General features: G+C 37.8%; 1 protein-coding gene across 5 annotated transcripts in view; it reads right to left on the reverse strand.

The window, feature by feature from the left end:
- Nucleotides 1–10,665: 10,665 nt before the first annotated feature.
- Nucleotides 10,666–19,046, reverse strand: part of RGS17 (regulator of G protein signaling 17) — a 68,555-nt gene continuing 60,174 nt past the window's right edge. For all 5 annotated transcript variants that reach the window (XM_034428604.3, XM_034428605.3, XM_034428602.3 and 2 more), the window contains exons 4-5: nucleotides 13,620–13,854; nucleotides 10,666–12,165 (exon numbers count right to left, since the gene is read on the reverse strand). In XM_034428604.3, the coding sequence (XP_034284495.1) occupies nucleotides 11,977–12,165; nucleotides 13,620–13,854 (424 nt within the window). In that variant the 3' untranslated portion in view covers nucleotides 10,666–11,976. The remainder of the gene's footprint in view (nucleotides 12,166–13,619; nucleotides 13,855–19,046) is intronic.

The following is a 19,046-nucleotide window of genomic DNA, read 5'->3' on the forward strand; positions in this document are numbered from 1 at the left end:
TCTCTGATAGATACCAAGAAATGCGAAACAAATGAGGACGATAGTTAGTTCGGGTTGTAGTTCGCGTTTCTATGCGGGGCACTGTCATATCACAAAAGAGGTAGCATTTGCCCCTTAGAATAGAATAGAGCTGGAAGGGACCTTGGAGGTCTTCTAGTCCAGCCCCCTGCTCATGCAGGAGAACCTATGCAATCTGAGACGTGTGACTGTCCAGTCTCTTCTTACAAACATCCAGTGATGGAGCGTCCACGATTTCTGAAGGCAAAGCTGTCCCACTGGTTAATTGTTCTCACTGTTAGGAAGTTTCTCCTTAATTCCAGGTTGCTTCTCTCTTTGATCAGTTTCCAACTATTATTTCTTGTCCTGCCCTCTGGTGCTTTGGAGAATAATTTGACCCCCCCTGCCCTCTTCTTTGTGGCAGCCCCTCAAATACTGAAATATTGCTATCATGTCTTCTTTTCTTTAGATTAGCCAAACCCCAAATCTTCTTAAGGTGGGTTCCCCCCCCTCGCTTGTGAACATGAAGTATAATGTTTGAGTGCCATCACCATCTCTCTTTGTTATTCCAGTTCATTTAAGAATCCAGGGGGGGAAAAAAATGGTCCTCGCTGACGCTCGTAATCCCGGCTCGAAGAACTGCGACAAATGCCGAAAATTGCCGAAGGTAGTCCCAAAGCTTGACTACCCTCCTACGGTTAGCTCGGCAATGATCGGAAAGGCGCTGGCTTTAACTAGGCTTGGATGGATCGGAAGAGACCGGAGCGGGATGAATGTCGAAGTTACTGGCATGGGGTCTATTGGACTACAGCTTGATTTAGACTTTTCCACAACTGCGCCTAGGGATCCCTGTTTGCTGGTCTTTCAGAAAGTCACACAAACTCACAAAGACCAAACTATTTCAGAGAAACTTTCCCTGAATGGGACTGCTGCTGCCAACTCTACTTTCATAGATCTTATCTGGGCTTATATGGCTATGGTTTTCGTTTTCATATTGTTGCAGTTGTGTTAATTTTACCGTGGATGTTTCAACTTGTGTTGATGCTATTTAAGCCAGGGAAAGTCTGTATAGAAGGCAGAGGCATAGAAATATGTTTAATTAATAATATACGCACAGAACTGGAAAAACAATAATATACCAACCGATGATAATTTGATTAGAAAAGTTTTGGAATGTGCAGAAATGGACAAACTTACAAAGGAGATACAAGAAAAAGAGGAAACAGAATATTATATAGTGTGGGAGAAATGGTATGAGTGGTTAGAAGAGAGAGATAAAAGGCAAGGAAAGATTAAATAAGGAAGGTATAGGAGTAGAAATGTAATAATAAATAAGAGGAAACAGAAAAAATGAAGATTGTAGAAATGAAATTGTGTACATTTATTGTATATATGTAAATAAATTAATATTAGAATTATATGTATAAAGAATACATTGAAATAAGGGAGAAAAAATGGATAAGTAAGAAATGTTTTACCCATGCGAAATTGTTGGAAAGAAAAAATGGTTACAGATTCTTTTTTGTTTTTAAAAAATGTTTAATAAAAATTATTTTTTTTAAAAGAAATATGTTTAATTAGTACATTTATGATCATCATTTCCATCCATAACAAATAATAGAAAAAGAGGGAAGAATTGGAAAACAGCTGGGTACAATGAACTGACTAATTAAATTACTCAGGGACCTCAAGAGGTCAAAGTCACATGGAGATATCTTTAAATCTCTCCCAAGTACAACCACAGAGAAATGTTGCAGCTGTCCTTAAAAAAATACACCCCTTTTTCTAAATCAAACAAACTGTGACACAATTAAGAGGAATAAATTTAAAGGGAATATGTCCTGTCTGTCAGAAGGCATTAATACTGGAGGGAAGGAAAACTTCATGTGCTCTTATGTTCTTAATCCTCGTTGGAGATGTATTTATTTGATTTCTATAGCTGCCCATCTCAGCCAAGGAATCTGGGCAGCTCACAATTCAAAATCATATATTACAATTAAAATCTTAACATCTTAAAACAATAAAAACGGGAAAAAACCATGAAAACAATAAAAAAAACATTAAAACGTCTAATTCAAGTACATACAAATAAGACATTTGGCCTGTTAACTTTATAGCCAGGAGGCCGTGTATCACCCTTGCCTCAGGAACATAGCCGGCCCTTTAAAGCTTTACAGAAGGCTAAGAGGTTCGGGGCTATTCTAATTTCCGAAGGGAGGATGTTCCATAGAGCAGGAACTGCTGTAGAAAAAGTTTGTCTTCTAATGTCCCCCTCAGCTGACATTCTGTGGCTGATAGGATCTGCAGCATGCTCATCCTGTTTGATCTAGCTGGAGGGTAGAAACTCTGGAAAAAAGGCGATTCCTCAGATACCCTGATCCCAAGTCATATAGGGCTTTGTAGGTGACCACCAGCACTTGAATTGCACCCAGAAACCCACTGGTCACCAGTGTAACTCATGCAGGAGTGGTGTTATATGTGCCGTATATCTAGCACCAGTTACTAGCAATAGCAATAGGACTTAGACTTATATACCGCTTCACAGTGCTTTACAGCCCTGTCTAAGTAGTTTACAGAGTCAGCATATTGCCCCCAACAATCTGGGTCCTCACTTTACCGACTTCGGAAGGATGGAAGGCTGAGTCAACCTTGAGCCTGGTGAGAATTGAACTGTCGAACTTCTGGTAGCCGGCAGTCAGCAGAAGTAGCCTGCAGTACTGCATTCTAACCACTGTGCCATTACGCATCTTACCACCACACTATTTGCACAGCCTGAATTTGAAGTTGAAGTTTCCTAATGATCTTCAAGGGCAGATCTTGCTCTTCTCCACCCCTCTCAATGATAGTTTATTTCTCAGTTATCTATTCTGTGTGTCTGATAAAATATACTGGCGCTCTGAAAAGTGTTTGTATAAAGTAAGGACTCGCCTGCAGGGTTCCAAAGTGGTCAGCTTACCTGTTATTGAGGACCTGTTCTCACACATTGGAGCTTCCACTTGGGCCATTCTTCTGATTAGGAAGGCTGAAGCTGGATCAGGCCAATCTGTTAGGGAACCAGTGCTTTCCATCTGAATGGAACAAGCTTCCTTTCTTCAAACATCCTGATTTGCATGGAAGAGAATATAAAGTGCTGCTGGACTTAATACTTTTCAAGTCCACTCAACCTTGACTGTTTATGTGCTATCAAATTAATGTTGATTCAGTCCCCACATAAAGGAGAGATTCAACCTAGAAATAATAAATTTTCTGACAGAACAATCAACCAGTGGAACAGCTTGTCTTTGGACGTCATGGGAATTTCATCACTGGAAGCTTCAAGAAGAGACTGGACTGCTATCTGTCAGAAATAGTATCTTCTGCTTGATCAGCGGGTTGGATGAGATGACCTACAAGGTCCCTTCCAACTCTGTTATTCTATTCTATTCCCTAACGTAATCTTCCTATTTTATGTTTCACTGCAGGGGGCTGGCTGATAATTTTTCTTTATCTAGTTATAATGTGCTAATCACTAAATTCGGTTCCATCATTCAATAAAAAAAAAGATGCATCTCCCTATGAAACTTGTATGTTATTATATAGTGATTTCTAGCTTTCCTGCTCTGAGACATTTAGTGCCCTAATTCCAGGGGTGGGTTCTACTTACCTTTACTACTGGTTCGCATCGCGCATGCACAGAAGCTTCTGCGCATGCGCAGATCACCTATGATGACTTCCGGGTCAGTGGACGGAGCCTTCTGCCAGTTTTACTACCGGTTCTTGCGAACCGGTCCGAACCGGGGGCAACTCACCACTGCATAGTTCCAAATGTTTCAAAATATTGAATTGTTATTCTGCTTTATCAGCAATTTAGAACTAGTGTTTTCCAACTGAATGGAACAAGCTTTCCTTTCTGCAAACTTCCCGATTTGCGTGGAAGAAAATATAATGCAGGTTGAGCAACCGCGTGGCTCTACTGGGCCTGCCACAGGACTGCCTCCTCTCATCCAACCATGAAGGTCTGTGAGCATTTCTTTCTCATCTATCAGAGAAGACAGCCTTGTCCAGCAGCCAATATTTTCTTTCCTTTTTTATGACTATTGACCTCATACTTCACAAGGCCAGCATTACGATTGCTAGATTTGACTCTCCCCTTTTCTACCCATTTTCCCAACAGCTGCTGAAGAAACCAACAGCCTTCATGTGAGGGAAGCAAGTTTGCTGAGCATTTCTTCCTGGTCCAGTAAAAGAACAATTTTCTTCTTTACTCCTGTCTCAAGGATAGGAGCAGAATACCCTACCAGGATATGAGGAAGAGCCTTAAAACTTCAACGTGACACTTTTCTTTCATTTCCTGCTGAAAATCTGAGGGAAATCAAACAGCGATTGTCTGGTACTCTGCTGCTGAGCTCAGGGATAAAACAAGAGACTTGCATTGTTTATCTTGTTTAGTATGAAACAGATGTTTGCAGAACCTAGGGTACAAGGTTTTTTCTGAGTAGTTCTTCCAAATGCAAGGCTTTTTCTTTGCCTCTGTTTTTTCTTTGCAAAAACATCTGGAAGTCTGATGGACTTAAGCAAATTGTGCAGTTCAGGACATATTTACTTTGGAGAAAGTGCGATAAGAATGCGGTGTATTTAACCTAAATGTGAAGATTAAAACTTGTTTATACTTTGAGTGTTGTCATCTGTAAATCTGTGCTAGGCAATCTTAAACTATAATCAGTTGGAACAATTAAATCTGATTATACCATTCCCTTTTATATTAACAATTTAAACAAACTTCATGTATGAATTTAGATTGGTTTAGAGAAATTTAGAAAAGACTAGTTTAATAACCATTTCTTTCTGATGCACTATAGGGAACTCTGAGCTTGTTTAATCCCCATGGGAGCAGATTACATGATGTGTATAAAGTAATTTGGATTTCTAATTCGGTCAGTAAACATTTACAGAGTAATTTCAAGAAAGGCTCAGTATCAGAGCTCCCGAGGAAACAAGTGCTCTGCTCTTTATAGACCAGCAGGTGAAAGTGGAGAGGTATTTCTTATTCCCCCTTGGGAAGTCATTCCCCCATCCCCCAAGTGATAATTGCAAGAAATAGAATCATTGGAAATAATTTATGCCCTCTCACTACTTGTTTAGAATTTTCCTTGAATGGAGAAGCCCAGGTAAAAGAAACCAGGAATGAACTTGAAAAGATTCTTTCAAAAGGAAGGAAGGAATCACTGCAACATGCCAGGCAACTGTTTTAAGCTTCTTAATCTTTTCATCCCCCCATTATCATTTAGTGGGCTGTAGATAGGGATAGTTTCTGATACTCAAGACTGGAGATGTGCCTCCAACCACAAAGAAATCTGTTTGGGTTTGTGGTCCTTAGGTCTCTTGGATGCCAGAAGGACTGCTGCCTAAATGGACAGGATTCATACCCTCAGCCACAGAAGATCAGTAGATGAGGTTAGGCCAGTCATCTCTCTCAAGACAGCCCATCTCCTAGGATTATTGCTGTGGGGACAAACAGGAGGAGAGGTCACTACCTATGCCATCATAAACTCATGTACAAAGGGCAGGATATATATTCAATAAATAACAACTAAGTTGGATTTAAAGAGTCACCTCCAACTATGAGATGGGCAGCAAATAAATAGAAAATAGATAGATAGATAGATAGATAGATAGATAGATAGATATGATAGATGATGATAGATAGCTAGATAATAAATAGAAGATAGAAGATAGATAGATAGATAGATAGATAGATAGATAGATAGATAGATAGATAGATAGATATGATAGATGATGATAGATAGCTAGATAATAAATAGAAGATAGAAGATAGATAGATAGATAGATAGATAGATAGATAGATAGATAGATAGATAGATAGATAGATAGATAGATAGATAGATAGATACTGGTTTAGTTTGTTCTTGGAAACTAAACAGGGTGGATTCCAGTTAGTACTTGGATGAGAGACCTCTTAGGAGTTTTAGTGTGAGACAATACACTTAGAATAACTTTATTGTCACTTTGAATGTACAATAATTGGCATGCATTAAAATGAAATTTCGTTGCATAATATGGGCAGTGAGAATTGTCCCAGAAAGAAAAGAGGGGAAACCCCTTTTGTATTCCTTCCTAACAAGACGAAATGTTGGTACTTCAACTTATTTGAATGGGACAGAAGAAAACTGCCAAGAAAACGATCTTGGTCTGACTGTGAAGTAACAAGGAATTGAGCTTGTCTCAAAAGGTACTTGACCATGCGTTCAGAATTTTCCCCCTTCTGTTCCATTAAATTAAATTGCCAGCAGAGACTTGTCTTGACATTCCTCAGACTCCCTCATCCACCTGATTTCATTGTTATAAGATTCTTTTAATTGAAAAAAAAATCAGTGAAGGATTAGAAATCTGGGATGGGCACAGCAAAGCACCTGGCATATGGGAGGCCTGTGAGATCTTAAAAGATAAAAATGTTTTGTGGCTACAGCCCAGTGCATTCTTTTGGACGTATATGTTTGTCCAGAAAAAAAAAGTAAAGCTATACAAGAAGAGGTGGCAGAGAGCAGCTTCATTAGTTTGCCTTCTAAAGCAGGGGTGTTCAACCTTGGCAACTTTAAGACCTGTAGACTTCAATTTCCAGAAATCCCTAGCCAGCATGAGTTGAAGTCCACAGGTCTTAAAAGTTTCCAAGGGTGGACCCTCTTATTTTAAAGACTTTTGTGACTGGCCTTGTAATTGGGCAGCCCTCCTCAATTGTAGCCCTTCTATGAGAATGCAGATGACACACGAAACTAAAAAAAAAAACGAAAAAAGTCACCCACCCCCAACTCTCCAGAAAATATTCCAGAAAAAGTGTAACCTCTTATCTTGCAATACTGCATCGCTGCTATAGATATTGTAGTTCAAAGGAAGAATGCATTCTAAAAGGAGTTCATTCATTTTCAGAACCCAGATAGAATATGATTCCTGGTAACTTCCTGGACATACCCTGGACTTTTCATGACAACAATATAGAACCTATTTACTTAACAATTACTCAGTCACACATCATTCCAGTTCCTATTAAACCATACCCTCCTTTAAATCTTGCAAAGATTTAAATTCCCCCCCCTAAACTGAAAACTTTCCTGAAAGCATGAATTCATGAAAGGGTTCACAATCTATACTTTAACTGTTGGATAAGAAACAAATAGGTTTGTTGCTGCCTTTTTGTCATATGGCAACTATATTTATGTTGGAATCATTCAGATACTAACACTGGGCATTTTTTCCCCCTTCTTTTATAATTGGGGTAGATTGGAAACCTTCAATTAAACAATTGGAAACCTTCAATTAAACAATTCCTGCTCCACATCCATAGAAAAGTTGATGGGACTTTTATTTATCTAGTAACAACAGAATGATTATTTAGGAAGAGAAGAAATATGATATGAAGCGGCGTCAGTATGGAGGGAGGGAGTAACTACAACTTAGACCTCAATTTTACTGACCATAATTCTCCCTTCTCCATGAAGGGATGTCCATGAAAATCCTTGTTTGTGGGTTGAGGGCCCACCAGGAAGACATGGGAAAAGACAATGGGGTTATAGCTTGTAGACACACCAACTGCACTTGGATGAATGAGAGACCTGAATGATATTTTCATGACCACTTGTACATACAACTTAGTCACAATGATCTGTTAATCAAAAGCATTATATTTATTTTATATATTTGTGATCTCGTTAAAATCCCAAAACAAGAAGTAAATACATCTTCAGTCTATTTCTGCCTGTGGTAAGTATAATTAAGCAATTCATTTATATTAAAAGTATTGTATAGTACATGCACAATAATCATTTTAGAAGTGTAATCATTGACTGCTCATATGTTGCAAATTGACTGAGAGCAATGAGATTATGTTGTCATTTAAAACACTGTCAATATTCCTTTCAGAGAACTGAAAACTGAGGTATGCAAAAGTAGAATGAGATAAATTTGGCTATTTCTCTTAGTTGCAGAAAGTTGACATCAACAACCACCTTTGTTTTTTGTATCTCTTTAAATGACACAAGGATTACGTGGTGTGGGTGTCTATATCTATTTGCCAGATGGATTTAAAATATACATTCATTCCTAGGAAATATATATAAAATACAGAGTGCTCAATAGGCCAACCTATAAATCCAGTAAAATTCAGGATTTAGGCTCTTATGGTAACATAGTCTCACTGCAACAACAAACTTAGTAATTTTGGAAACAGTTCAAATGTGACATTTTATTTCCCCTCCCATATCATGACCAAAATACTCATAAAAGGAAGTCTAGTACCATAATTCTAGGGGCTATTGGCAGACCCTCACAATTTTTATTTGGTTAAGGTTCCTCAGGAAAGGTGCCTTTCAAACTGACATCTCCCTTACTATAGTAAAAGTATCTTATAAAGATAGCTTCTGGTTAACAGGTCACCATCAAATAGTAACATTGAAAATATGAAGTCTCATTATTGAATACATGCAATATTTTCTAATTACATAGACCTAGTTGTGTGCACCAGAGATACTTGTATCTCAAACACCATAACAAACCAGAATCCACGTCATATAAATATGTACAGACAGATATATATATGTATATATATGCAGAGTACCATAGGAAATGAAACTTTTACTGCGGTGTTATAAATATGTAATTCCACAGTTATTTCAGATAATGAGCCTTAAATTATTTCATTATGAGAAATTCACAGTAGGAGGAGGCAGTTGTTTGCTTTTTTATTTTCTTGCTACCTTCTCCTTTAGAAAAAAAGGTTGTTTCTGTAAACATCTTCGAAGATATAATTCTATCAATATACCTTTAAAATTTATTCATAATGGTAAATTAATAACCAACATGAATAAAGTATATTATAACACAATAACACTTTTCAGATAAAACAGGTATTTATTAAAAGAATGTCCTTTATAAATAATTTGTCTTGCATTTTAAACTACATTTTCATACACAACAATATTTAAAAGTGCTGAGTATGGTAGGATAGTCAGCAAACGCCAGTGTAAACAGACCTTTTATTTTTTTTCTGCTTTGCAGAATTTTCTCTTGCTTTTTTTGCCTTTTTTTTAAAATCCCATTTTGTCAAACACTACAACAGTTAAAAGAGTTGCATAGGGAATAAAGAATAGCCCTTTTTTAAAAAAATTATTTTTACAAAAGTCTTGTCTCCTGAATTCTGTATAAATTACAAAACCAAAAGATCTTAAGAAATGGTTAGCTAAATTGTCCACGTCTCCCTATCACGCTTCTTAAGCTTACAGATTTCAAGTATTGTAAGTAAAGTAATAGGTATATTCCCAACCGCACATACTTCTGCCCTTTGACACATGTTCAATAAATTAAATGTGAAGAGGTAGTGAAAGAGAAAAAGAACTGAGTCCCTTCCAAAATAAATGAATGGCATAATTACTAGCAACGGAGGACTTACACTGGGGAAATATAGCTCTCAAGGACACTAGATGATCAAGGGATTCCAGTATTATGCAAGCATGTGGGGGGGGGGCACAGATGTTTAGGACTAGAATGAACAATCCAGTGCTTAATGTCATCTATACATTATGTTCTTTTGGCCACTGCAACCTCAAAGGGCAAAATTCACAACTTTGCTCCAGCAAAAATTCCCCTTTAATGAATGAGACTCGGCATGCTTAGCGAATGCATCCACATTAAGATGTAGATGAACTCGGGAATAACATGCAGGCAAACAGCTAACATTAAATAACTTGATTCTATTTGTTTAACCCCATATCTTCATCATGGACAGCACAAGAAGTTACGGTAACTTCAGGGAGAAGAATCGGTTTATAGAATGTCCCCAATCATCAAATCTAGAGTTCATAATAATACCTTCAATATGTATCTGTTTTGTGGCACCTTAAACAATTCTTCAAAGAAAATCTCAAGACTGAATATTAAAATGAACAGGTTCTAAGACAAGGGGTTTTTTTTTTTTTTTTGGTTGTTTTAGAAATTTGCTATTTCTTTTTAAAGATGCAAGCAAGCACTTAGGGAAATTAGTATTTATTTATTTTATTTTTTTAGAAAAAAAATCAGGTAGCTACTTACAAAACTGAACTAGCAGCAAAGGAAAGGATCTCCAAGGGACTTTTCAATTGCACATTTGAAGCAAATGGGAATTTCACAAGAGAAAAACATCTCTTGGCTAAATCCGCATTCATTATAGGATGGCTTGTGCAAAAGATTGACCCTGGCAAATTCAACTCAAGGTAAACAGAGGACTCCGTACTGTCTTCATTTTTACTAGTGCTTAGAAAGATGTTTATTTTAAAAAGAAAAAAAGAACAACTGTTGCCACTATTTTTGGGCCAGTAAGTTTGAATTTAATATTTATTAAATCTCCACAATACTGGCCCATAAATGAACCCTTTCAAATTAGGAACGCCAGAAGACATTCTTCCTTAGCTTTTCCTTTAAAAATGGACATTTTCTTTTTCAGAGGACAGAACTTTTAAGAAAAGCAAATGTATAGACAAATGCTAGTCTCCAATGCTGACCAAAATGCTACATTTATGCATTTTTCAAAAATTATCTTTTAAATTAAAACCATAAATTTTTCTAGACTTGATTCTATGAATGGAAGATTTTTGTTTTGTTTTGCTTCTTTCCTTTTGTGAATTACATAACATTACACAACAATTTTAGATAACTGGATAGCCAGTCTTTAATAAATCCATTACAGTATCTGACATCTGAAATGTACATTGATTATCTGTTTTTGTAACAATTATAAACAATGTCAGCTTATAGACTGTGTCTCTCCATTTGATTTCTTTCATGTAGCTTGTGCTTTGATGTTTGTTGTTAGTTTTGACATTTCTGTAATGAAAGTACCACAATTCTGGCAGTCAATAACCAGAGGAATCCTCTGTTTTGAATTTTAAATAAATGATGATAAATAACATTCACTTCTTGCTCGTTTTCTTACATAGAAATGTTGTCTGTCTTATATAGCAATGGATTTTTCTCCACAGAACAAGGGGAATAACATTGCTAAACCCAAGTCAGATTGTTTTCTGGTTCACTCCAATAATCCCTATGTGTGTACCATAAGATCATATTGCACACAATGTTCTTAAATATAGATATAATTTATGTTGTTGGATTAAATATTGCAACAACTAAGTGATAAAGTGAAGCAGTTTTGCTTTGCACATGCAGTGTGAGGATACACAAGGAAAGTCTTCATTAAAACGACAAGAACATCATTGTAGTCTTAACTGCAGGTGTAAAAGTATTTGAATAAGTGTGATTTGGCAAATCTACTTTCCCTCCCTTCCAAAATCAAGAATGATAGACATTGATAAATGTAGACAAATACCTTTGTGTGTATTTGTTTGCTTCACAGTAGCCAGAGTCGTGCCAAACTGTAGTTCTCCAGGAACTCAGTTCCAGGTGTTATTGAACTACTAAGGTGAAGACAGATGTAATATAAAAAGTGAGCTTTTGGTTCATCCCTCAGCTCTGGTTGAGCCCATCTTCCCATCAGAATTGGCAGCTGAAATGGCAGCCATGAAGAACAATGAATTGAAAAACTGGCTCGCTTTCCAGTCTTGTCTCTTTCCCTACCCCTGTCCACCCAAAACAAAAGGACGGATGAACATTAGACTATTTATCTGTCCATTTCCTGCCTTCTTCATTTAAAAAGGAAACTCTTCTTAAAGTGCAAAATGGTTCCAGCTATTGCAGGGGAGGTTTCTTGGTGACATCATGGGGGTGGGGCTTCACAAATCAGCACCATGCACAGCCGGATTCTGCTTCAAGGGGCAGGACCGGTTTTTCCAGAGCTTGACTCTGGAGGGGAAGGGTACATTTTGGACTAAATGCAGTGAAGGTGCTTCCAGAGCAGCCCTGTTGCTTTAAAAATTTTACGTCTGTCTTCATCCTAATAGTCCTTACCCCACCCATTCCCCAAAAGCTAAATCAAGATTTCAAACCCCCAAATTATTTTTAAGTCTCAGAAGTAGAGCTCCTTGTACTTTCGAGAAGAGATTTATAGATCTGAGAGTTCAAAAACCTAGGGAAAGAGTCTCTGTGCATTAATGTGTAGATTTGAAGTTGAGCATCTTCATACATATGAGAGTTGGGGTCCAACAAATTTCTGTTGATCACTTCTCGCACCCGTGAATCTAAGCTAACCTAAGGAAGAGAGGAAAAGACAATGAAATGTTCACCTTATGAAGATCAATCAGTATATTTTTAGATTAAGTACAACTGGACTTAATGGGACTTTACCTATAAAGAATTATCTTCATAAACCCAATTACAACTGGTATGCCATATGTATTCTCCAGGGCGTCTTCAAATCAGTGAAACCAAAATTAAGTCTATAAATTTAATTTGTCTGGACTAGAGAGATATTTGCCTTAGTGTAATGTCATTACAACACTGATGTTAAATATAATATTCTTTAGGTCCAGGACACGTGTAGAAACTATATTGGCACAAAAATCAAATTACCATTGAATCTTTAATTGGGAAAATGTTTATATTTGCATTGGTACCAAATACCATACTTTAGGTTTTAAAAAATTCAGTGAAATCATAACTGAAACAAGACACTAATATTCATTTGAAGACAAGGATTCCGTTGTGGTCCGCCAGCAGCCTGTGGAGCTGGCAGAGGAGTTAGACAGTGAGGAGGCTGGGGAGGAACATGGGCCAGTCCTGGAGTTTGGGGAAGGCTCGGACGAGGGCTCTGCGTTGGAGGCAGAGATGGGGCCCGGGCCATCTGGGAGTTATGCGCAGACTCCGGAGCCTCCTGAGTCAGATATCAGAAAGGCAGAGGAACAGGAGGAGCCTGTTCCTAGTGCGTGCATGCGCAGAGCTGCCAAAAGGCAAGAACAGTTAAAACAAAAGGGACGATTCGGGAGTAAGGCCTGGAGATGATTGGCCCCTCCCATAAGGCTTAAAAGAGGAGCAAAGGCACGTGGGCCCTTTGCAGGAAAGCAATGTTGTTAATTCTGTTCCCAGTCGGCATCTCTGTTTGATTCTGGACTCCGTGTGGCTTTGCCAAGTAGGTCTTTGGCAGCGTGTCAAGGGAGATAAAGGTGGGTGATTATCCCGAAGGACTTCTCCTGAAGGACTTTTTGCAACTAATTGGGACTCAGCTGTGAATGAAAGTAATTCACAGCTATTGCAATAAAAGAGGTTTTTGGGAACACCACCCCCTAGAGTTGGGAACGACTAGTACATATGTGTGAGAGGAACCTTTACCTTTATCTTAAAGGCAGATGGAGGAAGGATTAGCTGAAAGTTGTTTATCCTTACTTCAGAGTTTTGCTCATGGAAATTCTGGATCCATTGCAAAGATCCTACTATACACATATTAAACACACACACACACACACACACACACACACACACACACACACACACACACACAAACATGTTTCCATGGCTGAAGATAGTTTAGAATTTAGCTTAACATCTAGGATTATCCCAACCATTATCCCAATCCTACTATCCATCCTATGGTAATGTTTTCTGACAGAGATTTCTGGTGGCAAGAAATATTCTAAACGTATCACACTGTACATGCAAACAGAGCATTATGCACATCCAATATTCTTTGGTGGGTTTTAAAAGACTACCTCTTTTGGCGATAGTATAGAGATGTAGTCTTCGTATATAAGTCTGGATTTTTCTTCAATAGCATCCTTGTTCTGTTCTTTTTTCAGGTCTTCACATGCTAACCAGAATAGGAGGTTCTCTTCGCTATACTCTGTTCGAAGAAATTCTCTGAAAATATTCCTACCGGCTGCTGTTTTCATCATCTTGTCAAAATTCTGAGCCCAAGATAGAATTTCATCAGGGGTGGGATTTTGGCTGCAAAAAATAGCAATCACAAAGACAATACCCAAAGTGTCAGACCAATACAAATATTGTTACACAGTGGTTTGATTTGCAGCTGGTCTTATATTGTTTAATGGGATTTATCCCAATGAAGTAGACATAAGGTTGAAACCTGAGACCTGAAGTAGCCATATTGTTTAAGCCAGTTACAACTCACTTGTTTCTCTAGAATTCATATCTTCTGGGCCACTCTGTGTAGTCTACAACTTCACTGAATGCTGTTTATTTTCCATTTGATTTTGTTTAATAATAATAATACTAGATTGAAATGTCTTCAAATTTCTCCAAAGTATTTCCCCCTACCAAACATTTATTTGTGAAACATCCCTCTGCCTCTTGTTCAGGAACTCAGGGCCTTCCAAGCACTCCTCCTTCCTATTTTTCCCCCACAAGAATCACCCTGTGAGAGGTAGATTGGGCTGAGTGAGATGGTGGCTGGCCCAAAGTCATTCAGAGAATTTCTGTGGCTGAGGATGCACTAGACCAGAGGTGGAGAATGATGGCCTTTTTATGACTTGTGGACTTCATGACTTGTGTTGCTTCATGACTTGTGTTGCTGGCTCAGGAATTCTGGGAGTTGGAGACCACAAGTCATAAAAGGGCCATCATTCTCCTGCACTAGACTCTAGATTTCCCTGTTGCCAGTCCAATGTCTTCACCACTATCCCTCACTATCCTTCAATTTCTTTTAGTTGTATTTTTGAGTTTACTTTATTGTTGTGAGGCAGTAGAGTATGTTGGTAGTGGGTTTTTTTTTTTTTTTTACTTCTTATTAGCTATTTTTCCACTACTTCGCAACTTGCCTGACTGCCAAAAACACAAGACATTAGAAGGGCTGCCTGCTAATATATTTCTTTGGGATTTAATGGGCACGGGAAGTCAAAAAACAGCACTGGAAGACTTTATAGCGAAATGCAGGACATGAACTCGTACCTGAACCACCTTCTAACTTTCCTTTGAAGAGGCTCTGAAAGTGATTTCTCTTTCTTCCAACTGGATTAAAAAATAATAGACTGTGCAGGAAACATGCTCCAAGCACTGTGAATTATGAGTCAAAGCCCACCAAAATACATTTGCATCAAATCAGTGAAATTGCTCCTGCATCAGCCTCAAAGTTCAAGTCTAATCACAAATTCTCTTTCAAGAATGCACCAATGAAACATTATAAGGCTGTTTGGAATTTTTGGCCTCATGGGTTGCCTTTTACTTCTTTTCAGCAAGAATACGTGGTAGAAACAGCAGAGGAAGGAAGGAAACAAGGAAGGAAAGAAAGAGATAGAAAGAAAGAAAGAAAGAAAGAAAGAAAGAAAGATAGATAACAATGGAAAGAGAAATCCCAGTAAGCTACCAAAAACACTTGTTAGATAATGAATATTTAACATGCAGCTGTTTCTTTTTCATATTGACCCAATATCCCCATGGTTCTCTTTATTTAGAGAGCCACCACTTCATCCTCAAATTAAGCACCCTTCCTTCATCTTGGGCTATGCTTGGAATGCTAATTTAAAACATTGTTGTGCACCTGGAACCCTATTCAGATTAGCTTTAACACCCATATTGGAAACAGTGAGAACCAACCAATGCATGCCTCAAGACGACTTGAAAAATTGTACCCAGCCTATAAATCATATCTATGCAACTTATGGCTTAGTTCATATTGTGTAGTTTATAGACTCACTGATCCTTTCCGGCTACCATTTGTCCTGAGAGAGATATACTACTGTGACCAAGAACATCCTGGATTAATTCCCGATTGAATTCATGATGGAATGATGAGAAATTCCTTAATGCTAAATGCTTCAGACATTGTTTTTGTAACAAATATCTTTTAATGTGTCCCTCTGCTTTGATCTGTTTATCTTGGCTTTTAATGAAAAATAAAACATCTTCCTTTTATTTAGGGAGAAAATATATATTTTATAATTAAAAGAAGTGGAAAGATTGATGATGTGCAATATATTTACTTTATGTATGTTTGATAACATTCATTATATATTTTTATATACTTACAGTTGTTCGTGTTTTTAAAATCAATTTTATAATCCAAATATGGATTGCAAATCTTTAAATAAATAATTTATGGTTTCTTTGGCACATTGATCTTTGTTTCTTCTGTTTATTGGCACCTACTGGCCAATTATTGCTATCGTTGGTTAGCAGTGGAATTATCGGGATAAAAAAAAATCACAGATCAATTGATAGGGACAGGAGAACTTAAAGATACATAAAACAATCATTATTTATTCAATTGGGAGCAAATTTGTATGCTTTGTTCCTATCAGACTTTATAATGGCATACTGACATCATATTATTTATAGTGTGATGAGTTTCTGAATTTGGATGCTTTTATACATCAGACTTTGCTGTTGTTTATGGTTCCCAGATCAAAAATCAGTTCAAAAAATCTTTTCAAAAGTATGATAATGAAGGCTGTGTGCAAACAGCTGCAGATATACCTTTTATAAATAGTTTAAATTGGAGGGCATTTATATTTTTAAAGTCTTTATTTGCGGAATTGAAGTGTCAAAGGACAAGCGGGACATTTTGTGTTTTTTTAAATAAAAAATTCTTCAGAAATGGATATTTATATACACTAGGAAAACTGTGCAAAATCTCTATATAAGAAGATGCAAATCTTTTTATTTTAACATTTAAAACATTCTAAGAAAAAAACCTGAAGCACAAATACTCTCATGATAAACTGGCAACAAAGAAGACAGAACTGTTGTTCAGTTGCTAAGTCGTGTCCAACTCTTTGATACCATGGACCATAGCATGCCAGTCCCCCTCCCTGTGTCCTCCACTGTCTCCCAGAATTTGCCTAAATTCATGCTCATTGTGTTGATGATATTATATAACTGTCTCTTCCTCTGACATCCCCTTCTCCTTTAGTTAGTAATTTATGCTGTAGTATGCAGTCTATAAAAAATGTCTCACAGTAGTAGGTGGCAATAATTGCCTAACATTTGTTTGGATTTAGAAACTAAACACAGTTGACTCTCGTTCATACTTGGATGAGAGGTTACAATGGAATTCCAGGCATGTAACTTAAACTGAGAAGTTAGAATAACCTGAAAAGAGGCATGGGAGAATCAGTTTCTTATTGCTGTCAAGAAAATAGCAAGGATGTGTCTTTACAGTCAAGCTTGATTTGAGGCTTTACACATGCGCGTGTGCACGCGCGCACACACACACTTACATCAGGACTTCTGTTATATGTATGAATGCATTTGAAAATGTATATCATCTATTTGTGTGGAGAAATACATTATCCAATAAAGGATCAAAAAAATGAATCAGTAGATAATAGGGAACTTCTTTGAAATTAGACACAGTATTACAGAAACATACTTTGACCACAAGATGGCACTGTGATAGAGTGCAAAGCCAGAGAAAACTAGGAATGAAAATTGTAAACACACAACAATTTCACTTCAAGACAAGTGGCTTTAAAAAAGCAGCTACAATTGGAAAATGTATCACAGGGATATTAATATTGCTGAATATTGCAGAATTATGCCCATAAACACAAATTAGAAGTGAATGCACCAAAATGAGAATTGTTATAATTTAATGGAGTGAATGATGAGCAATTCTCTGTCTGAGGAAGAAATGTTGAGACTTTTAATGCTACAAGAGTGATATAAATGCTTCCTGCCTTCCCAAAATCTCACCTGAAAAACTTATAACATCGTTTAAATAAAATCTCTGTGAATTGTAGATACTTCCTCCATTCTTATGGGCATATTTTAAAGTAAGCTATTTAACAAACCATTGTATGTGGTTGTATGTATGTACAGTACAGTGGTGAAATCTAAATTCTTTTACTACTGGTTCTGTGGGCATGGCTTGGTGGGCGTGGTGTGGCTTGGTGGGCGTGGCAGGGAAAGGATACTGCAAAATCCCCATTCCCTCCCCACTCCTGGGGGAAGCAGTGGTGGGTTCCTCCCGGTTCTGCCCGGTTCCGCCAAGCTGGTAGCGGTGACGATATGACATCACCAAAGTGGTTCTGTCCCCCTGCCCCTCCATTATTCTTACCTTTTATTTGGCCCCACCCCCAATCTATTGCTGCCTCCTGAGTCCCAGCTGATCGTTTAGAGGAAAAAAAACTGTTTAAACACTTGCCGCAGGGCTTCAAAGGGCTGCCCTACAGCTGATCAGTGTTAAAAGAAAACAAATGAGTAGACCGGTGCCTGCAAAAATAAATGGGTAGACCAGTGCCTCCAAAAACAAATGAGTAGACTGGTGCCTGCAAAAATAAATGGGTAAACCAGTGCCTCCAAAAACAAATGAGTAGACTGGTGCCTGCAAAAATAAATGGGTAGACCAGTGCCTCCAAAAGCAAATGAGTAGACTGGTGCCTGCAAAAATAAATGGGTAGACCAGTGCCTCCAAAAACAAATGAGTAGACTGGTGCCTGCAAAAATAAATGGGTAAAACAATGCCTCCAAAAACAAATGAGTAGACCGGTACAGCTCTGCAAGCAGTTAAAAGCCTGGTAGTACCTCTGCTAAATCCTAAAGAATTGTCACATGACCATCAAGCCACGCCCACAAAATAAGTCATGCCCACAGAACTGGTAATAAAAAAATTTAGAACCCACCCCGGGGGGGAAGGATATTGCAAAATCTCCATTCCCACCCAACTCTGGGACCAGCCAGAGGTGGTATTTGCCGGTTCTCCAAACTGCTCAAAATTTCTGCTACCGGTTCTCCAGAACCTATCAGAACCTGCTGGATTTCACTCCTGGTACAGTACCTATGTCCTCTTCTATGCCTTAATTGCTCTTTTATTGTTATGAAAGAAAAGCTCATTCTGGTTTGGGACATTTCAGTTACATAAGGCAATTTTATGACTTTTTCTTATGTATGCACATACATAGTAAAATCTCTGTGGATTTAAGATCAGGTAAGGCATAGAGCCACTCCTCATTTACAACTACTTTAGATAGTGGCTATTTGCAAAGAGTAATAAAAAAATCATTTTCTAACCAGTGTGCCCATTAATGACAACAAGAGCCTTCAGTGTGAAACTGATTAAGGCCTGATCAGTTTCAGACAGTAGTGGGAGGCAGGAATGTTCTAATCGACTAATTAAGGTCACAGAGCTCAACTTGTTAACTTCCCATTAGTATTTCTTAAGAAAACACTTTGCCATGGAGAAA

This window comes from Pantherophis guttatus, chromosome 1 (genome assembly GCF_059756535.1).
Source record: "Pantherophis guttatus breed Tessera chromosome 1, ASM5975653v1, whole genome shotgun sequence".
Taxonomy (NCBI): Eukaryota; Metazoa; Chordata; class Lepidosauria; order Squamata; family Colubridae; genus Pantherophis; species Pantherophis guttatus.